At 62.7% G+C, this 24,974-nt stretch overlaps 2 protein-coding genes across 5 annotated transcripts in view; both read left to right on the plus strand.

Annotated features, from left to right (window-relative positions):
• VAC14 (VAC14 component of PIKFYVE complex) overlaps window positions 1-2,237 on the plus strand; it is a 100,709-nt gene extending 98,472 nt beyond the window's left edge. For both annotated transcript variants that reach the window (XM_017342353.3, XM_002711713.5), the window contains one exon: window positions 1,654-2,237. In XM_017342353.3, the coding sequence (XP_017197842.3) occupies window positions 1,654-1,816 (163 nt within the window). In that variant the 3' untranslated portion in view covers window positions 1,817-2,237. The remainder of the gene's footprint in view (window positions 1-1,653) is intronic.
• A 1,236-nt stretch (window positions 2,238-3,473) lies between these two features.
• On the plus strand, window positions 3,474-24,961 carry MTSS2 (MTSS I-BAR domain containing 2). 3 transcript variants are annotated; one of them, XM_051847271.2, is made up of 14 exons: window positions 3,479-3,732; window positions 7,202-7,263; window positions 7,359-7,432; window positions 8,110-8,194; window positions 8,281-8,372; window positions 8,447-8,521; window positions 9,573-9,730; window positions 9,992-10,099; window positions 10,751-10,848; window positions 12,155-12,287; window positions 20,806-20,880; window positions 21,196-21,348; window positions 21,502-21,667; window positions 21,824-24,961. In XM_051847271.2, the coding sequence occupies exons 1-14, from the start codon at window positions 3,664-3,666 to the stop codon at window positions 22,591-22,593; spliced, it is 2,118 nt and encodes a 705-aa protein (XP_051703231.1). In that variant the 5' UTR covers window positions 3,479-3,663; the 3' UTR covers window positions 22,594-24,961. The 3 variants fall into 3 exon arrangements, with proteins under 3 accessions (XP_051703230.1, XP_051703231.1, XP_051703229.1); XM_051847269.2 differs by having other exon boundaries at window positions 3,485-3,732; window positions 12,059-12,287; XM_051847270.2 differs by lacking the exon at window positions 20,806-20,880 and having other exon boundaries at window positions 3,474-3,732; window positions 12,059-12,287.
• Window positions 24,962-24,974: the final 13 nt, after the last annotated feature.

Raw genomic sequence — 24,974 nt, forward strand, 5'->3', positions numbered from 1 at the left:
CCAGACTCAGGGTCTGCCCATCATGGGGGCCTAACTGCTTGCTGCCTTTAAGGCCCAGAGAGCAGGATGCAGCCCACTCCTCCCCAGCCCCACCCTGACCTCGTGCCCAGCTTGCCTTCCATAACTAGCATCTCCCTAAAACCCTCTCTTGCTCCCTCTCCTGGACCTGAGGCCTTGCTTGCCAGGAGCACTGTAGGGAGCAGTGCGCAGACCCGTGGGCACCCAGCATCAGGTGACACACTTGGTGTCACCCTGTGGCCTCAGTCTCCAGACTCTGATGTCTCCAGCTCCTGGCCATGCCCTGGCCTGAGCGCTCCACGTTCCAGTTGTCCCTCAGCCTCCTCAGAAGCCCCGGTTGCTGTCTCAGGACTGGGGCACCTGACCCACAGGGTTATGGTGCCAGGGGGGTCCATCCTCCATTGCAGACATGTGGGAAGCACACATAGCCGCCCACAGTCTGGCCCCTAGTGCCAGCCCCATTCAGCTGCTCTTGGCTCTGTGGGAGCAGTGGTGCCTGAGCAGTGGCTTGCGAGGCCAGGGAATAGGAGCCACAGGAGCCACGCAAGCTGTTCTCAGGTGGTGTCTCCAGCTGGAAGAGGGAGGGGGTGCAGGAGGACCAGGGGTGCAGGAGGCAGCCTCTTGGGGTGGGGAGCGGTCCCCCTGCCCTGGTCCCATCACAGCAGCCTAGCAGGCCGGCAGATGCCCATCAGGCTGTGAGCTTGGGGTTTCTGCGCTGGGCCAGGCTCACTGCTGAGGGCGTCAGTGCAGGGAGTTCCATGGGGTTTCTCCCAGAATGACTGAGCACCGGGCCCTGGCTGAGCGGCCCCAATAGCTGCTGATCAGGTGCCCAAGCTGGGCCCCAGTGCTGGCTGGGCCCTTCCACTCAGTGTCTGGAGAGATCTCTCCAAAAGCCCCAGGAGTGGCTCCCCCACCCCTGTACAGACAGGAAAGAGTCACCCAAGGGCAGGCGGCTAGGACAGGTCTGTGTAGCCTCTGTGCTCGGCTGCTGCGCGCCCCCCATGTTCAGAGGGGCCCCAAGGGCATCCAGTCCCCATGGGCCGGCTGAGCGCTGGCCTTGCAGCTACAGGGGCAGCGTGCACACTACACTTGTGCAGCCACCGATGCTGCTGTGGACAACTGCTAAGGAGGCGGTGGTGGCCTCCAAAGCACAGGGGTCTGCAGTGAGTCGGGGGGGGGGGCGGGGGACAGCTTCCCTGGGGACAGCAAGTGGCCGCAGGCGGCAGTGCCCAACGCTCAACAACAAATGTTCCGCCAAGCCGCGGAGGTTCATCATGGTCCCAGTTGTTCCCAGCACTAGCTCTTCCCCAGAGAAAGGGCCAGGCTGCCTCCCCCTTCTCCCTGGACCCTGTTCCAGGCCCCAGCTGGCTTCCTGGCTGGCTGCTAGCCCTGGCTTTCACCCCAAAGGGAGCCACTCGTAAACAGGAAATGCTTCACGGAGCAGTGCCTGCTCTGGGCGCCACGGCCAGCCCGCAGGCTCAGGCAGCATCCAAGCGTCAGTGGCTGCTGTTCCCACCAAGTACGGGAGACGGGGTGCTCCAGGCCTCCCCACCTCGTGCCTGTTGAGAGGCAGGCAGCCCACAGCAGCAGCCCATGCTGGTGTGCTGACGCCGAACCCCTGCCCCCTCTTCCCAGAGACAGCCTGCAGGCGGCCCCCCAGTCCCAGGAAGCCAACACCCCCAGCATCGACTATGCAGAGCTGCTACAGCACTTCGAGAAGGTCCAGAACCAGCACCTGGAAGTGAGGCACCAGCGGAGCGGGCGCGGGGACCACCTGGAGCGGAGGGTGGTCCTCTGACAGCCCGGCCCGCAGCTGGGCCACTCCAGTGGCCCTATGACCGCTCAGGGCCTTCAGGCCGCCTCGTGAAGGGCACCAGGATCTGCCTCTCGGGGGCAGGGCTGGACCTGACCACCAGCCCGGGGCAGGGGGGAGGACGGAGGCTGTCGCGCGTGCTCCTCTCAGCCCAGCCCAGTCTGCTGGGCCCCAGGGCCCAGGGCTGAAGCTGCACCCCGGCATTCAGACAGAGCGTGCTTTCCCGGCTGGACACAGCCACAGGCACCTCTGGATTGGTCTCCCCTGCCTGCCAGGCACTGGCCCTGTGTGCACGCTTGCATGTGTGAACACATGTGGCTGCACGTGAGGCCAGCACAAAGACTTCTACTGAAGGATGCTCCCCCCACCCCACCCCTGCCCCAATAAAGAAATGACAGAAACCTCAGCCTGCACCTGCCTGCTCCTTCCTAGCTGGCACCTGTGCCCTGCCTGATGCTGCAGCTGCCCCAGGCCTCACCTGTCCTAAAGACCGGCTCTCATGGGGGTCCCTGCACCCCCATGTGGTCGGTGTGGACCTGGGGCCCAGCTCCTGGCATCTAGGACCTGTGCCTTCCTCCTGTCCTGCCCTGGACCCCTGAACTCTTTTCCTGTTCCCTAATACGGTTTTTCATTGCGTGAGTCCCAGGGACCAATGGGACACGGCCCCCCTCCAGGCAGGTGGGAGTGCGCCTCAGGAGCTTCTGGTGAGAGGGAAGTGCCGAGCACGGCGGGGGGGAGGGGGGGACCCTAACCCTCCGTTTCCAGCACTTGTAAGCCAGGGTTCACCTAACCTGCCTTTGGGAAGCCTTGGCTTGGCTTCATAGTGAGCTCCTAAGCGGCTGCTGCTGGCTCTGGGGCAGTGGAGAAGCAGCTCCCGCCTGCGTCTCCCCAGAGCCCCAGCACTGCCCCGCCCGCCCCATGGCGGTGGGTTCCCTGCCCGCAGTCCCCAGGACGTCGGGCTGAACTTGCCTCTGCCCACGCGTACGTGCCTGCGTCGCATTACACCTTCGTCCTGCTGCTCCCACATCAGCCCCCTCCCAATCTATCAGGTAGGAGGCACCCCCATCCACCAGCCGAAAGCCCGGCCTCCGGGTCTGGGTGGATTCCTCCCTCTTGGCAAAGAAGTCAAAGGAGGTGGGGGTGGGGTCCGCCCCGGGAATGAGATGTCCCAAGGCGGGCGGCGGCGCCCGTGACACCCTGAACCCCTGTTCTTTGAGGCGGAACTCATTGAGGGCCGGCCCCGTTCCGACGCGGGGCAGAAGGTGCCGCTCACTGCCTGGCTTTGAAAGCGCGGGAACCCGCCCCCGCCCGGCCAGAAGGGGGCACTGGAGCCCCTGCCCGGGGAGGGGGCAGGACCCCCCCACCCCTGGCACTCCCGTCGGGAGCTGGCCGGCCCCGCCCCAGCGGCGCCCGCGCGCGCCTGCCCCGCTCGCCCGACCAGTCTGGCCGCGCCGGGGCTCGGATTTCAAAGCCCGGCTCCGGGGCGCGGACGGGCCCGCGCCCGCTCGGCCTTTCCCACAGCCCCTCCCCGCGCGGCGCGCCCCTCCCCGCGGCCCTCCTGCGCCGCCCCCACGTGACGCCCGCGCCTCGGCGGCTCGGGTTACGGCCGCCGCTCAGTCCCGCGCCCAGGCTGCGCCGCGGCTGCCCGCCCGCGCCGCGCCCCCCGCGCCGCCGCCAGCCCCGCGCGACATGGCCCGCGCCGCCCGCCGGCGGCCCCACGCTCCGGAGCGCTGAGAGCGGCCGGGAGGCGGGAGGCCCGGCCCGGAGCGAGCGCCCGCGCGCGGCCCCCAGCTCCCGAGCGCCCCGCCGCCGCGGCGCGGCCCGGCCCGGCCATGGAGACGGCGGAGAAGGAGTGCGGCGCCCTGGGCGGGCTCTTCCAGGCCATCGTCAACGACATGAAGGTGAGCGGGGCGCGCCGCGGCGTCCGTGTGTCCTTGCCCTCGCGTGTTCTGCCTGCGCCTGCGGGGCCCTGCCCTCGCGCGCCCGGCTCGGAGTGTGAGTGCTTGGGTGTCGGGGTGTCCGTGCGGCTCTGGGGTCGCCCCATGGGGGTCCCGACCCGAGCCTGCGAGTACGCCGGGTTTCTGCGCCGCAGACCTCGGAACCACGCGTGAATGGGGTTTGGTTCCAGGGCCGACTCCGCTGCCCTTTAAGGGGTCTGGGGTCTCCCGGGCCTCCGCCCCCTTCCACCACCGTGCCCCCCCTCCCAGCCTCCGACGGCCCCGAAGCCCAGACAATGCTGTCACCGCCAAAGCAGGGAAAAAACTAATAAAGCGGAGAACCGTTAACTCCTTCCCGGCCTCGGCCTCTGCTCCCGGCGCCCCCCACGCAAGCCCCTGGAAGCCCCAGGGTTCCAAGGCCTCCAGGCTGAATGCCCGTGGGCGCCGGGCGCCGAGGACAGGCCCTGGGGGGAGGCGGGGAGAAGGTTGGGGAGCCACCCCAGGGGAGCGCTTTTCCTACCCCACTGCGGGCCTGGGCTCTCGGCTCCAGCCCTCCCCCTCCCTGACACTCCTCCCTCAGCCCCCTCCCCCGCTGTTACCCAAGGTCAGGCTCACCCTACCAGGTTGGGAAACTGAGGCCCGGGAGTGGCTCAAGGTCATTAAGGAGAGTGTTGCGCCCTGCCCCTGACCTCAGCCCTCATTGTTCAGCTGTGAGGGAGGGGGGTCTCCCTCAGAGGGGTCAGGGCTGGGCAGGGCTGCCCAGGGCTAAACCGGCAGAGGGTCCAGCTCCCAGAACGGACCGGGCCAGGACCCTGCAGCTCCATCTGCCACGAATGAGCAGGGCTGCAGGCTGGGGAGGAGCGGGGCAAGAGTTGGCGGCCGCACAGCCCAGCACCCAGCACACTGACAAGTACACAGCACAGTCCCACCAGCCCCCCCCCTTGCTGGGGCAGGCCCTGTGGAAGAGGGAGGGAGCAGCACCCCCCAGGCAGCCGCCAAATCCCTGCCCTCTCCACCCCAAGGAGGCCTGGGGCCTGCTGCTGTCGCCGGGGACTGGGTGAAGAGCATGGGGGTGCTCCTGCCCCATCGCGAGTGAACACTCCCTGGCACCTCCTCCTGCACACACCTCTGCAGGCCCTGTGGACAGCAGAGCCCCGGCCCTGGGGTCCCTCTCTGGCACTGGGCAGCACAGAGCACCCCCCCTCCGCCGGGGGAGGGACCTCCGCCCCCTCCTGCTCTGGGTAGCCACACGGGAGGCGTGGAGGCAGCAGCTTTTGCCCTGAGCGGAGATGCAGGCCCGATCCCTCGCTCTCCAGCCAATTTGCAAGGAACCTGGGGACGAGACAGAAGCAAACGGGCCCAGATCCTAGCCAGGGCTTCTGGCTGGACCGCAGCAGGCACAGTGGGAGAGGCTTCACCTGGGGTGACGTTGAGCGCCGAGATGGCCCTGCCTGTGACGTAGGCGTGCGTGCAGGGACCCTAACCGGGGACGGGGAAGGAGCTGGCTGTGTGCATCTCAGGGGCAGCTCCTGGCCGTTTCCCCAACAGCAGGGCTTCCGTAGGGGGAGGTGGCCGCTAGCCAAGTGACTGGGGACAGGGAACTGGTCTTGCGTCCTGAACCTGTTCCCCAGCCCCCCTCCCTGGCGCTCTGGGCAGAGAGACGGCCAAGGGAAGGAGGGGAGGGTGTGGGCTCAGAGGTGGGGAGGGGCTGCCCAGAGGGGCTTCAACCACAGGGGCCTCAGCCTGGTAGGGAGAGTGGGTGATAATCATTGCCTTCCCCCAAAAGTGGGGGTGTCACCTGGACACGGGGTTGGGGGGCCGGCTGGGTGGGAGGTGCCCCAACAGAGAGGTGCAGCTGGACCATGCCCCCTTTTGGCCATCGCGCAGTGCCCCTGCATTGTGGGCTGGGCACTGAAGCCAGGGCCACCCCGAGAGCCCTCTCTGGGATCGGAGCCTGCGTTGCTGTCCCACACCCCATGTCTCCCGGGGACACAAATCCCATCCCCAGCACAGGGGCCCCTGCAGGGACAAGCACTTCCCCTCCCCTTCCAGAGCGGCCTCGGGCCTTGGGGCTCAGGGCTGCTCCTTCCAGCCCCGCAGGGCCTTCCTGGACATTTGGTGCTTGTCCACCTGCACCCAGGGCCAGGCCTGGGATCAGGCCAGTGGCCTAGGGCTGCTCACCTGACCTCTCTGATGAGCTCCCCATTCAGTTTGCTCATCTGTGAAATGGGGGCAGTAGCCACTGTGACCCCTGCTGTCACATGCTGCCTCACTGGGACCCTTTCCGTCTCTGGGGTCCCTGAGGCATTGCCAGGGAGAGGGAGAGGCCGAGGTGCGCCCGTCCTTGTGCTGGAGGGCGCCTGGGCCTGGCCTCTGCCGTTGTCTCCCACTCCCCGCCAGCAGAGCCCTCACAGGGGCTGGGGCTGGGGGAGGTGGTGCAAGGCCTGGGGCTGCCTCCCAGGCCCCTCCACCCTGAGCCAGGCCCCAGGGGGCCAGCCCACCCACAGCTTCCCCTCTTGCTGCAGCCTCCAAGCACTCTCAAATATTTGCTTTCCCTGGACACTGGCAGAGGCCAGCGGGGAGGGGGCAGTTTCGGAGATGGCCTGGAGCCGCCGTATTTCTCGTCATCCCTGCAGGCCCTCAGCTGGGGTCGCCACCTTCCCCTCACCGGGAGGAAAGCCCTGGCCCCAGCACCCGTCCTGCTTGCTCCACAGGGCTGGGGCCTGCCAGACCCTGGGCGCAGGGAGAGCGTGCAGGACAGCAAAGCCCCTCCGTCAGACTGGACAGCTCGGTCGCCTGGAGCCCGACCTCCCTACTGGGAGCCCCCTCCCAGTGAGGAGCCCCGGGCCAGGATGGGATAAAGGCCACACTGTTTCCCCTCGAGGGGAGGGCTTGGGCGGAGAACGGTGGCTCTGTTGGCCGCACAAGGCCCCATTCAGCCCGGGGCCTGCTTGTCCCTGGCCAGGCCCTCGGCAGCCACGGCCTCCCTGGGCCTGGGAGCCACTGCTGCTGGCCTGCCAGGAGCAGCTTCCGGGGCCCAGGGGAGGCCCCGCTGGACACCTGGCATCGCCTTGAGCCCTGCCTCCTTCTGCCCCTAAGGCAAGTGGGCAGGTCAGAGGGCTCCCCCCCACACACAGGATGCCCCTCGTGGGGCTCGCCGCAGACCCCCTGCTGGGCCCTGGGAGCCTGGAGGAGTGGGGACCTGCTGTTTGCCTTTCCATCTTCTCTGTGAAGGTGGCGCACACAGGCGGGAGGGGATGCCTGGTGGCCCAGCCCCTCTGAACTCCAAGGGCCCAGGAGCCTTCTCCCCCACCCCGGGGGGAGGGGACAGGAGACTGTGCAGAGTCTACACAGAGGCAGGGAGAGCCCCGCCCCCTCCCCAAGCTGCGGGCACCTCCCCGAGGGTCTCACGTCCTCTTCCGTCCTCTGGCAGAGCTCCTACCCCATCTGGGAGGACTTCAACTCCAAGGCCACAAAGCTGCACTCCCAGCTGAGGTGAGGCTGCCGGGCGACCCCGCGGGGGAGGGGCGGGGCGGGCAGAGGAGAGCACGGCCCCTCTCTGACCCTGCACCCCATCGCCCATCTCCCAGGACCACCGTGCTGGCGGCCGTGGCCTTCTTGGACGCCTTCCAGAAAGTGGCTGACATGGCCACCAACACCCGAGGTGGGGAGGGGTGCGGCCCGGGGCGGGCCTGGCACCTGGAAGGGCCTGTGGGTGTGGGCCAGGGAGAGGACGCCAGGCCCGAGGTGGGTCCTTGGCGTCCCTGGGTCTGCTCCAGTGGAGTGAGCCCCTCATCACAAGAGGCGTGCACGGAGGAGTGGGTGAGTGGCGACCAGGATGTCACACCCCACGTTCCCTTCTGGCCGGGGTCAGCTCGCTGGACCTGGCGACCATGGCGGCTCACCCCTCTGTGTTGTGAGTCCGATCGATCATGGCTCCTTCCCGCCATTCCCACGGGGCCCAGGAGCAGGGCCCTGAGCTCCGGCACCGTCTTCGCTGAGAGCCAGACACAAGACCACGGTGCACGGCCCTCTCCGGTCTGCCGCTGGCAGCCCTGGCCTCTCCCCACTGGGCGAGAGGGCGGCTCCAGGCCTGGCCAGCAGAGCCCCCGCAGCCGCAGGCGGCCAGGGTGGCAGGGGTGGCCGGGCCCGGGAGGAGGCGTGAGAGAGATGGGGCTGCGTAAACATGGAGGAGCCTTACCCTGGTCCTTGTCCCCACCGGGCCGGCGGTGCTGGCCGCCGACGCCGCTTTCGCGGGCCCGGGCGCCCCCTCGTGGCCCAGGGCCGGGACCGCAGAGGCCCCGACAGGCCCCTTCCCACGCCGCGCGCTTGCCTCGCCAGGGGCCACGCGGGACATCGGCTCGGCGCTCACACGCATGTGCATGCGCCACCGCAGCATCGAGACCAAGCTGCGGCAGTTCACCAAGTGAGTAGGCCGGCCGGGCGGCGGAGGGTGGGCGGCAGCCGTCCGCCGGGAGCCGCGGCCCTGACCCGCACTGCGCCTGCCCGCAGCGCGCTGCTCGAGAGCCTCATCAACCCGCTGCAGGAGCGCATCGAGGACTGGAAGAAGTCGGCCAACCAGCTGGACAAGGACCACGCAAAAGGTGGGGGCGGGCTGTGGGGTGGGGGCCCCTGCACCCGCAGGGCCCGGTTCTAGCGCCCCCTCTCGCTCCCGCAGAGTACAAGCGAGCCCGGCACGAGATCAAGAAGAAGTCCTCGGACACGCTGAAGCTGCAGAAGAAAGCGCGCAAAGGTAGCGGCCCCAGGCCCCTGCGGGGCGCCCCCAGGCAGCACCCTGGCCAGCGGGGCCCTCTCAGCCTCCACGCAGGACCCTCCAGCCTGTTGGGTGGGACCCAGGGAGCCGCCCTGCCCCCCAGGTGGGCCCAGGACCTCCCTGTGGGGAGGCCGAGGCGGCCCCAGGCCAGGAGCGGCTCTGTCCATCGGCTGTCCTTCACACATTCTTTCTTCTCTGTCTCTCCTCTCCTCCTCCCTCATCTTCCTGTAGAGCTACTTGGTAAGTCCAGTGTCCACCCCTCCAGCCGCTCCTCCCGTCCTTGTTGCATTTGTCTGTCTCCCCCAGCTCAGGGCCGTTGGAAGGAGCCTCTCCCGGCCAAGGAGGAGCGAGGAAAGCGGTTGGTCCACCAAGGGAGGGGCCTGGGGCTGGGGCGCCCAGGGCCCCTGGCCAGAGATGAGTCTGGGGGCCACTGCTGGGTCAGTCCGCCAGGCCGGGAGGAGTCGGCCGGCTGGGGTAGGGTGGGAGGGCACAGAGCCCGGCTGCCCCGCCAGCCTGGCCCCCACCATCCCGTGTGGCCTGCCTGCTTCCCCTGTCTCCTCTCCATCATCCTCTCTCTGTCTCTCTCGCTGCCTCTCAGTGCTGTTGCTGTCTGTGCGTTGCTCCCAAGACCCAGCTCCTAGCTCTCCCGCCCCCCGCACCGCTGCTGGCCTGGCCGACAGCTGAGCCCCGGCTCTCCACTGTCCTGCTTCCACCCCGGCTCCCTGTCCCGCAGGCAGTGATGCGTCCTGGGCAGTGCAGGCCCCCAACTGGGTTTCACGTGCTCGTCTGTCCACCCTGAGTCCCATGTGGCTTTGCGGCTCTTGTGTTTGTCCTGTGTGTGTGTCTGTGTTTGTGTCCGTCTGTCCTCTCTGCCTGCTCTGGTGGGACCAGCCCCTCCGTAAGCCCCAGAGTCCTGCTGACCCTCCCCAGTCCCCCGGCCCCCACGCCAGCGACACCACTGCGGGGGCCTGAGCCACGGCACAGTGAGCTGGGCCCGCGTCCCCAGCGCAGCCTCGCCTCCCCCCTCCAGGGAAAGGAGACTTGCAGCCCCAGCTGGACAGTGCCCTGCAGGACGTCAACGACATGTACTTGCTGCTGGAGGAGACGGAGAAGCAGGCCGTGCGCCGGGCCCTGATTGAGGAGCGAGGCCGCTTCTGCAGCTTCATCGCCTTCCTGCAGCCCGTCGTGGTGAGCAGGCCCCGCAGGGCGGACCCGGCCTCAGCCTCTGGTCTGGCAAGAAAGGCCACTCCTCGGGGACCCGTGGCTGGGCCCCTGCAGGGGCTCAAAGGCAGCTCCCAGAGCCCACTGTGCGATGGCTTGGTCTAGACAGATGGCACGCAGCCCCCAGGCTACATGGGCCCAGCGTCCACCAGCTCTGAGCAGCACTGGTCATGGGGCGGGGGGGAGGCCGGGAGGGCAGAGCCGGCAAGTGGGACACTGCTTCCTCAGAACGGCGAGCTGACCATGCTGGGAGAGATCACCCACCTGCAGGGCATCATCGACGACCTGGTGGTGCTGACCGCTGAGCCCCACAAGCTGCCTCCCGCCAGCGAGCAGGTACGGCCAGCCCTGGGGCTCGGGCCGGGAGGAGAGGTGCCTGCCCTTGGTTGGGAACAGTGGAGGGCACAGCCGGGAGGTGGGGGGCACAGGCCCCAGCTCCACTGCAGCCAGACCCCTGCCAAACTCGGCCTGGCACCATCCATGCCCAGAACGCCCCCTCGCCCCCTACTTCCACATACCTGCCCAGCCTGCTCCCACGTGGAATGCACTCCTTAGGCGCCTACCGTGTGCCCCGCCTTTTCCACGGGTCATCCCATCAAGTCCTCCCACAGGTGCCCTAAGACACCCCGAGTCACAGGGGAAAGTTGGCCAGGTCCAGGAGCCAGCAGAGCCCCAGGGTGGCACAGGTACTGCGGCCTGGCCCTGCCCTGCCGCCCCTGCCTCCTCGGGAGCACCTGTTCTCCGTGTTTCCTGCCTGACCTGGGCCAGGCTCAGAAGCCAGACCCCCCATGCGTGTGAGCCAGAGGGGCTCGGAGAGGGCCGAATCCCCTCCAGCTTCCCCCTGCCTCCTGCCCCCAGCTGAGGAACTTACATTAAGGCTTAGGGAGGGGTTTTCTGGGAAGAAAGCGGAGTGTCCAGAAAAGGATCCTGCTTCCGGGGGGGGCGGGGGGGGCTGCCTCCATGACCCCCATCCCCGTCCCTGCCCAGGTGATCAAGGACCTGAAGGGCTCAGACTACAGCTGGTCCTACCAGACCCCGCCCTCGTCACCCAGCAGCTCCAGCTCCCGGAAGTCCAGCATGTGCAGGTGAGTGGGGGTGGGGTCCGGGGGGCGGGCAGGGACGCTCTGCACAAAGCTGCTTCAAGAACGGCTGCGGGGCCCCAGACGTCACGTCACCTCTACAGCAGGGGCTCAGCCAGCGTGGAGGAGAAGCCGCCTCACCGCCCGAGACTGCTGCAGGTGCGGGCCCTGGCGGGCGGGGAGGGCTTGGCGGCGGCTTCGCTTACTGTGCATTGCTTCCTTGACTCCTACCACCACCCTCTCAGGTGTGGTGTTGTCTGCATGTCGCAGAAGCGGGAACTGAGGCAGAGTCCCAGCCTGTAGCCACTGGACTCCACTGTGCCCAGCACCCCGAGGGGTAGTAAGAATCAGATCAGGGAGAGGTGCAGAGGCTTCAGGGGACGTAACCCTGAGACCGCGAGGTCAACAGCACTCTGGCCTGGCTGATTCCTCAAAGCCAATGCCCAGGGAGCTGTTCCATGCGGCCCCCAGGGGTCTCGCTCAGCCACCAGGCAAGCCTAGGAGCAGGGGCCCTCCCTTGGGCTGGCACCGAGAACACAGTGGAGGGGCCGTGTACTGTTCAGGTTTCTGGGGAAGGCTGCCCCAGGCCAGGCACCCCTGTCCCCAGCACCATCCCTCTGCGGGGCACGGTTGACCAGCAGACCGGGAGCCAGTGTGGGAGCGGAGGGACTGCAGGGTCCTGTTTGGGTTTGGGAGGAAGGCAACCTTTGTGGCCAGAAACACTGCCCTTGGGGGAGAGAGCTGTGCAGAAGGTGTGCGCCACGCGGATGGAGCCGGGTCAGGGTCAGGGCAGTGGAGCGACGAGGGTGACAGTGGTTGCAGACCCTCCTGGAAGGTGCCCTCCACGCGAGGCAGGGAGCCCGTCACCAGGTGCTGGATGTCAAAGAGCAGTTAGATGGCAAACACCAAAACCAGGAGGGCTGTCTAGGGTGATCACACACTCTGCCTCTCCCTGAGGCCACTGCTAGCCTAAGGCACACCCTGGACACAGCACTGAGGCCGGGGCGGGGGGGGGGGGTCCCCTGCTCTGGCCCTGCCCTGCCATCCCAGAACCCAGCTCCTCTGTAGCACCTGGATCTCAGGACCTTGTCATCTGACATTGTCTTTTCCTTCCTTTGCCCCTCACCCGTCTCCCCAACCCTCGTCTGTCACCCTCCCCGCCACACACACCCCTTGTCTCCCTGTCCGGCCGCTGTGCCCTCCTTCGCTCCCTCAGTGCCCCCAGCAGCGGTAGCAGTGCCAAGGGTGGCGGAGCCCCGTGGCCTGGGGGTGCCCAAACATACTCACCCAGTTCCACCTGTCGCTACCGCAGCCTGGCCCAGCCAGCCACCGCCACCGCCACCGCCCGCCTCTCCAGCGTCTCTTCCCACGACTCTGGCTTCGTCTCCCAGGATGCCACCTACTCCAAGCCCCCCTCACCCATGCCTTCAGACATCACCAGCCAGGTGAGTGGGCGTCGGGCTGGCCACTGCCGGGGCCGCCGCAGCGGCTGCGACTTGATTCCGTTCCTCGACTGCGTTCCAGTTTGCATCTCAGCTTTTAGACCCACTTTATCCGTGTATTTTAGATGAATCTTGTAAACAGCATATGCCTAAATTTCCTGCTTTTAATTCAGTCAGACAACAATCTCTCTTTTTTAAATCTATTTGAAAGGCAGAACAAGATAGATCTTCCATCTGCAGGTTTATTCCCCAAATACCCACAAAAGCCAACACTGGGGAGACCAAAGCCAGGAGCCCAGAACTCCGTCCAGGTCTCCCACACAGGGGCAGGGGCCCAAGCACTTGGGCCATCATTCGCTGCCTTCCCAGAGCAGCAGCCAGGACTGGCCTGAAGCTCTGATGTGGGGTGCAGGCATCCCCGCGGCCCTGGGCTCTGGGTTTTAGTCGGCACTTTCAGTCCGTTGATGTTTAATGTGACCTGAACTGCGTGGACGCTCCTACTTTGTTTTCTTGCCCTGGTGCGCTTGTGCCTCCTGCACGTCTTCCCTCGCCTTGCCTTTTCCCGTATCTGCTCTCCTGGGGCGCAGCACCCACCCACCTCCTGAGTGAGTCGGAGACCGCCGTCCCTGTGAGGTGTCCTGCTCTCCTACTTGTAGTGCCCATGAACGACAGTTGTCTGCTCCGTTCAGTCCTTGTCGATGCCGTCGGCCCTGCGTGCCCCTGGGTTCCACATCCACAGCTCAGGAGCTGAGGGGAGAATACTGCACCTGCACTGAACACAGATTCTCTCGTCATTCCCACAGAGGCAATTGTGTTGGCCACTGTAAGCGATCTAGAGATGCCTTGAAGTAAACGGGGCGACGTTCTTGGGTTCTGTGCAGGCACCACGCGTGTACTGAGCCACGGGGACCATGCCTGGGCTCTGCTGTCCCCCGCAGGGTGCCAGGCCCCACGTTACTCGGGTGTCCCTGCGTCTCGAGACCCTCCTCCTGCCTGAGGCAGAGAGCGTGGTTAGCCAGCGCCGAGTCCCTGTTTATCTGGAAACCTGCTTCATTTTGGGGTTCATCTGCTGGTGGTTTAGCCATGGCCACGAGCCCGGGGTGACAGTGTCGCCACCTGGCTCTCTGAGTGAGGTGGCATCTTTGGCCTGTTTCAGGCTGTTCTGTGTTTTGCTGTAAGGAGTCCACAACATGGGTTTGTTTCTCCTTAACCCGATTTGCTCTCGGACTTCCAAGCCGTTCTCTCCCGATTCCACCCTCACGGCTCGGGGTCTCTGCTGCCGGGATTCCAATTCAGCGTCCGACCGCCTCCATCCGTAGCTCACCTCCGTCTTCCTGTGTCTCCACTCTACGTTCTGGTTAGTTTCTTGAGATCCCTTTTCCAGCCTGCTTGCTCTCTTGCTTTTGAACTACCCGCAGAGGACTGTGTCTGCTTTGAAATCGTTTCAGCCGTGTAGAGAGTTGGGAAAGAGGACACAGCTCCCCCGCCCCTTCCCGCAGTCTCCCCAGTGCCGACAGCTATGTAAGCACCTGTGGCCTTTCTCAGGTGTTGCCTGCATCCTGTCTGTGTCACTGGCCCAGGCCCAGCCCTCTTAAGTGTCTTTTGTGACTGAGCCTTTTAAATATTGGTCAGGTATTTTGCAGAATGTCTCAGTTTGGATCTGTCATACCTGGCGTAGAACGAGGGGTCAGGCAAGTGAAACAGTCCTCTGCAGGAAGTTCAAAAGCAAAAAAGAGAAACAGCAGGCTGGAAAAGGGATCTCAAGAAACTAACCAGAACGCAGAGTGGAGACACAGGAAGACGGAGGTGAGCTGGAGGTGAGCTACAGACTGAGGAGGTCAGACGCTGAACTGGAGGCCCCACAGCAGAGACCACCTGCGAGGAAGACAGGTGGTTGGCGAGCAGCTGCGACCCTGCTGGAGGCAGCCACACCCCCATCACCATTCCTGGGAGGCAGCAGTGCCCAGTGCCGGCACAAGTGTGTGCATGTGGGGGACCCACAGTAAGTTCCCAGCTGCCAGCTTCAGCCTGGCCCAACCCTGGCTCTAGTGGGCATTTGGAGAGTACGCCCCGCCCCTGCTCTGCTTTTAGAATCAACTAAATAAGCAGAATGAGAGGGCGTTCATCTTTGGCAAGAGGACCCCAGAAGTGGTGGTGTGCCGCGTGGTGCCACCGCTGCCTCACCTGATCCTTGATTAAGGCGACGTCTGCCAGGCTTCGCCCCTGCAGAGTCCTCGCCTGCCCAGGCCCACGGTACCCTGGGGAAGGGCCGCTTTGAGACGAGGCACCTACCCTGTCGCTCCCCAGTCCCATCATCCGCCGGTGAGGCTTGCCCGTTACCATAGTGACTTTCTTCTTCCTGTGTTAATAAAAATTTCGTAAAATGCTATCCCTTCTCCACACTTAACTTACACACTCATTTACTTGTACCAATATGGACTCAAATACTGCTTTTATTCTGTGAGTCCTGTCCATCACCATGGAGTCTCTAAAGAATTTTCTTAATTGACGTGTTTTGTGCATGCACAGAACTAAATACATCTTAAGTGTGCAGCCCAATAAAAGTGCACAAGCCAGATACCCGAGCCCTGTGCCCTACAAAGGTAACCACTCTCTGGACTCGAGTCGTTTTTGCCTTCTCCATCCTACATATACATAAACACGTATGTGTGTGTGTGTGTATACGTATATATACACACATATATATACATATATATATGGAGGGTCTTCAGAAAGTTCATGGAAAATGTATATTTGAAAACACTTTGCAGGATTTCAAATGTTTTTCCACCACAATAAGCACCTTTTAGCTCCGTCTCCCCATGACCTTGTGAAGCGCCTCCTGTCACGTACGCCGTGGAATCACGCAGCGTGCGCCCTTCCCCTCTGGCTTCTCCGTTCCCCCGTGCTTGCCTGGAGGTGTGTGCTGTTCTCACCGCCGTGTAGCATCCCTCTGTGCAATGCCGTCAGAGGGCTGGTCTGTGTCTGCCGGGGCACTGCAGATCTTTGGCTGCAAAGCCGAGTCACTGAGCCACAGGACGCACCCACGTCCCGTTCCTTTGTTTTTTTTGTTTTTGTTTTGTTTTGTTTTGTTTTTGACAGGCAGAGTGGACAGTGAGAGAGAGACAGAGAGAAAGGTCTTCCTTTGCCGTTGGTTCACCCTCCAATGGCCACCGCAGCCGGCGTACCGCGCTGATCCGATGGCAGGAGCCAGGTGCTTCTCCTGGTCTCCCATGGGGTGCAGGGCCCAAGCACCTGGGCCATCCTCCACTGCACTCCCTGGCCACAGCAGAGGGCTGGCCTGGAAGAGGGGCAACCGGGACAGAATCCGGCGCCCCGACCGGGACTAGAACCCGGTGTGCTGGCGCCACTAGGCGGAGGATTAGCCTAGTGAGCCGCAGCACCGGCCCGTCCCGTTCCTTTGCGAGCAGCTGTCCCAGCCGACACTGCTCTTCGCGATATGATGGCAGTGCCGTTGGACGTCTTTTGAACACCAGCTCACACTGTTAAAGGCCATTTGCGTATCCCGTTTCCTGAAGCGCATGCTGAGATCCTCGCTTGTTTTCACACTGGGCTATCTCTTGTTGACTCATAGTAGCAGTATATATATATTTTTAATCTCACTTTGGCTGCCTGCAGAGAGAGCAGGTTGCCAGCAAGGATGGCGATGTGGTTGAGGAGCTCTCGGCCAGCTCACGGACCCAGTGCCGACCCAGCCGCTGTCAAAAGCTAGAGTTGAGGGAGAGAGCGTTTGCGGTACCCCTCGCCGTCACACAGTCAACGTGAGCTGCAGGACAAGCCTACGCGTGGGACAGAGCGTGGGAGATGGGTCTGCTCTGTAGCCATGGCCCATCAGCACAGCTTAAGTGGGACATCATTTTACAACCTGACATCGGTATTTTACACAGTTTAAGTTAACTAAGGAGGTTTTCCTCCCCCAGTGACAGCCTCACCTTTTGAGAGTTCCAGGGATCCAGCTGGACGCCTCAAGGTCAGACTGTCCGAGCTGCAAACCATTAGGTCAAAATAAAATTAGTAATACATTTCACTTCAGCTTGCCAACTCAAGCTGTGGCCCAAATCCAATCAGAGCTAAGGTGATCACACACATTTAAAAACAGGCGAAGTTTTAAGTCTCAGAGTTTTAAAGTAGGAACAACACACATGAAACTTCCCCCAAGATGCATGAGGTTTTGTTACCCAGGGCAGTTAGAAAACACAAAACCTTTTTGAAAAAGGATCAGCACAGGACATCAGCCTGTGATTTTGCAGCTGCACAGGACAGTAAGGTGGTGTTTTTTCTTCTGGACTTTTAAGAGCTAGGAACGGCCGGCGCCGCGGCTCACTAGGCTAATCCTCCGCCTTGCGGCGCCAGCACACCGGGTTCTAGTCCCGGTCGGGGTGTCGGATTCTGTCCCGGTTGCCCCTCTTCCAGGCCAGCTCTCTGCTGTGGCCCGGGAGTGCAGTGGAGGATGGCCCAGGTGCTTGGGCCTTGCACCCCATGGGAGACCAGGAGAAGCACCTGGCTCCTGGCTTCAGATCAGCGTGGTGCGCAGGCCGCAGCGGCCATTGGAGGATGAACCAACGGCAAAGGAAGACCTTTCTCTCTGTCTCTCTCTCTCTCTCACTGTCCACTCTGCCTGTCAAAAAATAAAAATAAAATAAAATAAAAAAAAGCTAGGAACTAACTTTTCAAACAGTCCTCTAAAACCTCTAAACTAGAGAAAAACATCTTTTAAAGGGACATAACAGTATTTAACTAGTAGTTACTTCAGAGCAGTTTTTGAGCACTGGAGACATCAAGTTACTTTACACCAAAGTGCTGTGAAACCCTAGAAAGCTCAGGGAAGGCTTTAGTGCAAAGACAAAACACAGCTCCGGGAACTTGACTGTAAGTCATTTTAGAGTCACACAGGGATGACAGAAGGCTGCAGAGTCTCGACAGTGGCAGCCCCACAACTGCAGCCTCCTAGGGAGCGGAGCAGGGCGCTGCGCACCTGCCGCCCTCACCCCAGCAAGGCAGACGCTGCGGAGCAGGGGCCTCTAACATAGGTGGGCAGAGAAAGGGTGGCCAAGCCTCTGTCTCCGCGGAATGGCGGCAGAGACAAGGCCGAAGAAGCACGGAAGCTGGCCAGGCGCCGAGCACCCTGCAGGGCGAAGCTGCTCGGACAGGACTCGCCACTGTCTCTGCTCCTCCTCGGCTGGCTCTGCTGGATCCATGACCGACAACGGCTCAGAGAGAGGTTTCTGTCTTCACGCAAGAACTGAGACGTGAGAGAGCGCAGCAGGGAGAGAGGTAGCAAGGTTTCCCAGGGAAGGTGGGCACTTACCCAGACAGGGCCGGAGCGCGCCTGTTCAGACTGGGGTAAACAAGGCTACAGCTATGCGGAGAGCACACCTGACAGACCTGGTGGGCCTCCCAGTAGAGGACCGGGTGGTGGAAGGAGGGGATGACTTCTTAGAGTGTAGGTAGTGGGGGCGGGGGATGGACACAGAGGAGGAAGAGGAGACAGAGAAGGTGAGATGGACACAGAGGAGGAAGAGGAAGGTGAAGGTTTGGTAGCCGGGTGCCAAGGCGCAGGAGGAGGGGCATGATCGGCCGGATCCGAGACAGGCTCGGACTTGAAGGCTCGGGAGCTGGCCAGCTTCTTCCCCGAGGAGCAGACTCATAAGTGACAGTGAAGGGCGATTCCGGAGGAATAAACACCTGTGTCTAATCCCGGAGAATGTGGGGGTCAGAGGCCCCATTCTGGACCGTGACTGTTGGGTGGGAGACACCTGAGAACTGAATGCTCACCTGTTCCTGTGGTGGGGAGTGGGTGGGTTTAGAGAATCACAAACCGCAGGAGAGACAGGACCCCCCCACCCAACTCCCTTCACCTTCCAACAGTGAGGCTGTCCCTTAACCCCAACATTCCTGGGGCTGGGAAGGCTCAGGCCACGAGGGGCCAGCGCTAGGATTTTCAGACGGGCAGACAACCCTCCGGGTGGGACCCAGAACTCCCCTCGCTTCCTGGGATGGAGCAGTGGAGGGCGGAGGTCCTGCATGACCTAGTCACCTCACTCGCCTTCGCCCGCCCTGTGGCTGTAAAGTAGAAAAGACTTCCGGGGGGGGGGGGCAGTAGGGATAGAAAGGATGGGGTTCAGCCTGTCCAGACAGGGTGAGGGGTCTGAAGCCAGCACTCTGTAAGACTACATTTAAATTTCTTCTTTCACCCTGTACCTTTTAGTGTTCTAAATAGTATTTTAATGACCAGAAGTTCTTCATTGTAATGTGGTGCAATTTACCCATTGTTCAAATTGATGGTACTTTTGTGTCGTGCTGGAGATACTTCCGCATACTCCTAGGTCCTTGAGAAGCCTTCCTGTCTTACCTTTTTGATTCAGACATGCAGCCTGTGTGCGCGTGGAGGTCCTCTGTCCCATGCGGCTCTGTGACTGACCCCTGACTCACAACCATTTATTGAAAAGACAGTCTAATCTCTCTCAGCCAGTTTGCGCTGCTTTAACAAGATACTGTACGCCGGGTGGTCCACAGTGTGGAGAGCCGCAGAGGCAGTGTCCTGGCGGGGTCGGCTTTCTGCTCACACGTGGCCTCCCCTGCCCGGGTCCTCCTCCTTCGTCCCAGATCCCAGCCTCTTGAACTAATACCAGTGCCCTGGGGGCTGAGTGTGACCCGGGAACTGGGGGTGGAGGAGTTACACGGAGAGCATAGTGTCCTCTCCCTGCTGCTCTACAAAGTTGCCTTTGACTTCAGCTGGCGCTGCGTGTGGCTGCCCCCACCCCGAACTCTGTGCTCTGCTCCTCTGGTTGGCCTGTCCTGTGCCAGTGCCACCCCGTCTTCATTGTTGTCCTCTGCAGCAGTTCCTGTTGCCAGTTGGTTATCATTTTCTGGTGTCGGCCTGTCTGGTTTGCGCCCTTTGCATTGCCTTCCACATGTCAAGATCAGCTTGTCAGTCTCACCAGAAAAACAAGACAAAACACCACTCCTGGGATTGTGGCTGTGACTGTGTGCGTCGTCTGCATTTATTTAAGTTCAGCCCCTTCTCCATGATGTGTCTGTAGTCCTCTTGTAAAGAGCTTGCATATCTACCAGTAGATTTTTCCCCCTAGGAATCTGATGCTTGCTGATGCTATTATGTTGGCTTGGTAAGGATTATTTTTTCCTGTTTGGTAGCTGTTCAACTGATTGTTTTTTCTGGCCTTGTATCCAGTAACTTTGTTAAAAACCACCTATTCTAACAATGTATAAATTCTTGAATGTTCTACACACTGGTGTATCACATTGTTGCTAACAGTGGTCACCCTGTTTCTCCCCTTCCAGTCCTTGTAAATGTTATTTCTTTGTCTTGCTGTGTTGCTGTAGCGAAGACTTCCAGCGCTAGAAGTGGCGATCACGGGCATCCTTGTCTTTGTCCCAGCTGCAGAGAGAAAACCGTTGGCGTTTTTGTAGATACTCTTTGTGAGGTCGAAGAAGCTCCTCTTGTTTGTAGTTTACGTGTTTGGGCTTTTCTGTTTGTTTTCCACGAGTGGGTGTGGAACTGTCCATTGAGTTTTCAGGACGCCTTCTCTGTGCAGTCTGAATGCACTCCCTCCTCCAAATCCCCCCTGGAGCCTTGTTTGCTTTGACTGGAGGTGATCCTGGGCTGTCACAGCCTGCAGGAACTCTGGGGACCAGAGGCAAAGTTGTTGCGACCATTTGCTCGTGATCCCCTCGCAGCCATGGTGGCTTCACCACACTGTCCTCGGTGACACAGTGCTGAAGACAGCACCTGCCCTGGGAACTCCACCAGCACACAGGCACAGGAGTTCGTGGCCCTGCCTCTACCACTGTTTCTCTTTCCTTCGTTGTCAGTTTGGAGCGAGAGGGCCTCCCAGGTACCTGGTGCCTGCTGCCACTCGGGACAGCAGTTTCCCACTCACACTCTAGCCAGCTTTCACTGGGCTCCTGCCCCGTCCTGTCGAAGCCACGCCACGCTCTGCTCCTCTGCACAGCCAGCTCTTTCCCGGCTCTGGGCATCACCTGCCGTGGGCTTCCTCTCATTTCACTTCACCCCACCTGAGGCTGCAGCCCTGACTCCTCCCTGATCTCCAGGCTTGTCAGTAACAGGTGTCCACAGGGCATCCATGCACAGAGACTAAGAGCAGGCGGCTGAACAAGCACAGGATGGCCCTAGCATCCCTTTGAGGAAACAGTGACACCACTGACCCAGCTGCCATCCTTAGCATCTTTCTGTCTCTGGCCCACTGCCTCCAGGCCAGCGGCACCAAGTCCTGTGGCTAATCCTCAATATGTATGGCTCTTGGATGGGGCCTCTGGCACGGCAGTGCGCCTACTGTGTGCTATGGGCCCTGTATTCTGCTGCCGACGCTCCCCCGGCCGCAGCCCTGGAGCGAGGGACGGGATGCTGAATGAAGCAGCCCGCTGCATGCAGGCGCTGTGACCAGAGCTGTTCTCTCCTCTCCTCTCCTCTCCTCTCTCGTCCCCTCCCTGCCGGCCGCTGCTCGCCTGTGCACGGCAGAAGTCCTCCAGCTCTGCGTCCTCTGAGGCCTCGGAAACCTGCCAGTCCGTTAGCGAGTGCAGCTCTCCCACCTCGGTCAGTGCCCCAGCCCTGCCCCAGGACCGTCCCCAGCGGTCCTCCCCACGCCACCCCCACAGGGAGGGCCCGGCTCAGCCAGGGGGGCACTCACGGAGCCTGTCCCTGAGAGTCTGCCTCCAGGGTATCCCATCTTCACCCCAAGCCTGGTGGGACGGAGGGGTCCCAGCCACGCTCCAGGTTCCATCCTAGCCATGGTAGTGAGCCAGGGGCCTCGCACAAACCTGCATACCCTGAGAGCTTTAACCACAGTGAGGTCCCCTTGGCCATGGCAGCAGGACCAGGATCCCCCTGACCTCCCCGCCGTACCCCCAGGACTGGACCAAGGCTGGCCCCCACGAGCCGCCCTCAGGCACCACGCTGCAGCGCAGGAAAGACAGGGTGGAGCTCCTCCGAGACACAGAGCCGAGCCCGGCCAGCGGAGGCACCCCGGGCCCCCGGATGTCCCCTGCCACCATCGCAGCCAAGGTAGGTGGCATCTCTGCAGCCGCCTGGTCAGTGCAGATGGCCCAGCATGGGGGCTGCAGGGCCAGCTCTAACCACCCAGTGGGGCTGCCTGGAGTCCCTGGTGGAGGGGGCAGCAGGGAGCGAGGCTTCAGCCTGCAATGTTGCCGCTCCCAGCACGGTGAGGAGGTGTCCCCTGCGGCCAGTGACCTGGCCATGGTGCTGACCCGCGGCCTGAGCCTGGAGCACCAGAAGAGCAGCCGGGACTCACTGCAGTACTCGAGCGGCTACAGCACGCAGACCACCACGCCCTCGTGCTCCGAGGACACCATCCCCTCCCAAGGTAGGCCAGGGCACTGCCATCCCCACGCGCTGGGCCACTGGGCCTCGGCAGTCCCACCCCTCGCCTGCCAGGAAAGCTGTACCTGCTGCCCACGAGGGCCCTGTCTTTCCTCCGGGCGGTTGGGGGCTCACCGCATCCCCTGCCCCCCACCCCCAGGCTCTGACTACGACTGCTACTCTGTGAACGGGGACGCGGAGAGCGAAGGCCCGCCCGAGTTCGACAAGTCATCCACTATCCCGCGCAACAGCAACATCGCCCAGAACTACCGCCGCCTGATCCAGACCAAGCGCCCAGCCTCCACGGCCGGGCTGCCCACCACGGGGCTGCCCTCGGGCGCACCCCCCGGCGTGGCCACCATCCGCCGCACGCCCTCCACCAAGCCCACTGTGCGCCGCGCCCTGTCCAGCGCTGGCCCCATCCCCATCCGGCCGCCCATCGTGCCCGTGAAGACACCCACAGTGCCCGACTCCCCCAGCTACGTGGGACCCACGCGGGCGGGCAGTGAGGAGTGCGTGTTCTACACCGATGAGGCCGCCTCGCCCCTGGCACCAGACCTCGCCAAGGCCTCCCCGAAGAGGCTCAGCCTGCCCAACACAGCCTGGGGCAGCCCTTCCCCCGAGGCAGCCGGCTACTCAGGGCCAGGAGCCGGGCTGGCGGCCGAGGACGACGACGAGCAGCGGCTGGCCGCCAACCGGCACAGCCTGGTGGAGAAGCTTGGGGAGCTGGTGGCAGGTGCCCATGCCCTGGGGGAGGGCCAGTTCCCCTTCCCCACAGCCCTGTCGGCCACCCCTGCAGAGGAGACACCCACCCCGCCTCCAGCGGCCACCAGTGACCCCCCAGCTGAAGACATGCTGGTGGCCATTCGGCGCGGGGTCCGGCTCCGCAGGACCGTCACCAACGACAGATCGGCTCCCCGCATCTTATGATGGCGCCACCTCCCCACCCTCTCTGGCCCCGGTGCGAGCAGGCGGCCTGGTCTGTGAGCAGTGGCCACCCAGAGCGGAGACCCAGCCAGGGGCGAGGACAGAGCCAGGGAAGAGGCAAGGCCGCTTTGTGGAACGAGACACCCGGCTTGGATTTCCGCGTTTCAGCAGGAAGCGACTTCAACAAACCTTGCCTGGTCCGAGCCTGCAGGCCGTGAACTGGTTTATAGCCCCTGCCTCGTCTGCCCCTCCACGTCCTCCCTGCAGGGCCCCGCCTCTCCCCAGCAAGTGCACAGTAGAGGGGCCCAGCCAGCCTTCCTTACCATCCCAGCCCTACCCCGGCCTGGGGTCCGCACCGGAGCCAGCTGCTCCCAGAGTCTCCCCTGAATGCTGGCTCCCTCCCCGCCCCTGCTAGCACCTCACTCACCTCCCTTCTTGCCACTCTGCCTGTCCCAGGCCCCTCCAGCTGGAGACAGGAGGCTGCAGAGGGGTGAGGGGTCAGGTTCCCAGTCAGGGTTAGGGAGTGGGTTGGAAGTTGGTGGCCGGGGCCACTCATGAAGGGGAAGTGTTGAGGCCCTCAACAGGGCCTTCCAGGGGGCTTAGGGGCCCCTAAGGGAGCTCCCCTCTCCCCACGAGGTGGGACAGGCTGGGGTGAGGGCCAGGTGGGGCAGCAGGGACAGCAGTCCCGAGGCCCTGGGGTCACCTGGCCAGTGGCACCGCTGTTTGCAGGTATCCAGTTTTCAGCTGGGTCTATAAGGCATTAACTGGTGGCACTTTGGAGTCGCAGTTTCAGCCACCTCTGGAGGTGGAGCCTGGTGTAGAGGGTGGGGGGTTATTTTATGAATATAATAAAATGGAGCGGACTCCGGATGAGGACTACGTGGAGACGAGGTGATGGAACAGGGTATATGTCTGCCAGTGCCTGAAGCGCAAGGCGCACGGTGGCCTGCTGGGCCCACAGCAGGAGAGGGGTGGGACGGGCGCCCCAGAAGCCAGAGGAGCTGGCGCGCTCTCCAGTGTCCTGAGCATAGCCAAAACAAGGGTGGGGAGCGGAAGGGCCCCCAGGGCCTGCCTGCCGTGGTCTGAGTGGACTGCAGGCTCAGGGTCAAGCAGTGAGTCCGGGAAGATTGGCTTTGACTCTCTGTTGCCAGAGGAGATGCCGTCCCGGGATGTGGGGCCGGGGAGGAGCAGGGCTCTTGCCCGAGCCACCAGTGTGAGCAGGAGAAAGCATGTGAGCCTAGGGCGCGTGGAGGGATTCCAGGTGGACCCACAGGTCGGTGGAGCAGCAGGGATCTGAGGATGACAGGGGTCGCAAGAGTAGGCTGTCCTTGGTCTGGGTGGCGTAGTTGGAGCTGACCCCCTGCCCCAGGCTCTAACTCCTAGGAGTTCTTGTGCCATGAACTGGAATTCCAGCGGGGGAGCCAATGCCCCTGCGTGGACAGAACTCCCACAGGGCTCCCAAAGGCTGGGGGGGGGGGGGGGGCTTGGAAGTCATGAGGGCCTAGAACTGCCCCGAGCACTCGGGCTTGCAAGCACAGGCTGACGCCAGGGCTCAGAGGGCAGGGTTTCTGGTGCACCTTTCCCCCCAGGGTTGCCTCAGGGACCGCCAGGTGGGCTGCCCAAGGAGGATGCAGGATGTGAGGGGCAGTGGTGGGCAGGCCTGGCCTCTGCTTCCAGGGGTGTGGCCGGGCCTAGACAACCCTGTGAGAAAGAGCTCGTGGTGGGGGCGGGGGGTCCACAGGGTGGGGCCCTGACTGATGGGAAGGAAAGCTGTGGCTTCCCAGAGAAGGGGTGGATGGCACAGTTCTCCCCTCCCCCATCCACCTCCCTGCTCCCCTCCGGGTCCTCCCAGGCTGTATATACTCCACCCTCCCCCCACCCCGCCCTCCCTGTGACTGCCCCGTGCTGCCCTGCTGTCCACTTAGTGACCACCTTGTAGGCCCACCCCCTGGGATCCGAGCCAACCATCCCACTTCACAGACTTTGGTTGGGGGAATTCTTTACTTTTCATTTTCTTTCTCATTTTGTACAGAGAAATATTCTTTTCAAAAGCGTCTTTGGACTGAAGTAACTTTTCTGGTGCTGTTAACTTGTTCCTTTTTTTAATTTATTTTTCCACCCCAGGCCACAACTCCTGGTTCCTACTCACCCTTTCTCATCTCTGCCCCTCCATGCACCTGCACCATTTTGTTTCTTTTCTGTCAGTTTTTGGAAAAATTCTCTCCTGCCAGCCCCCTTCACTCTGTCCTCCCCTTGATTTCAATAGTCACTGCTACAAGTAACAAATGCACTGTGAAGATCCCAGTATTAATAAAGTTGTACTGTAATTAACACCCCTGGCTCTCTCCCCTAGCCTGCTTGCCACCCCAGCCCCTTCCCACCCC

This window comes from Oryctolagus cuniculus, chromosome 18 (assembly GCF_964237555.1).
Source record: "Oryctolagus cuniculus chromosome 18, mOryCun1.1, whole genome shotgun sequence".
Classification (NCBI taxonomy): domain Eukaryota; kingdom Metazoa; phylum Chordata; class Mammalia; order Lagomorpha; family Leporidae; genus Oryctolagus; species Oryctolagus cuniculus.

Coding starts and splice junctions, on each gene's coding strand:
- MTSS2 (XM_051847269.2), top strand. CDS start 3,664: ATGGAGACGGCGGAGAAGGAGTGCGGCGCCCTGGGCGGGCTCTTCCAG. Junction 10,100..10,750: donor TGCCTCCCGCCAGCGAGCAG/GTACGGCCAGCC, acceptor GTCCCTGCCCAG/GTGATCAAGGACCTGAAGGG. Junction 21,349..21,501: donor CTGCCACCATCGCAGCCAAG/GTAGGTGGCATC, acceptor TGCCGCTCCCAG/CACGGTGAGGAGGTGTCCCC.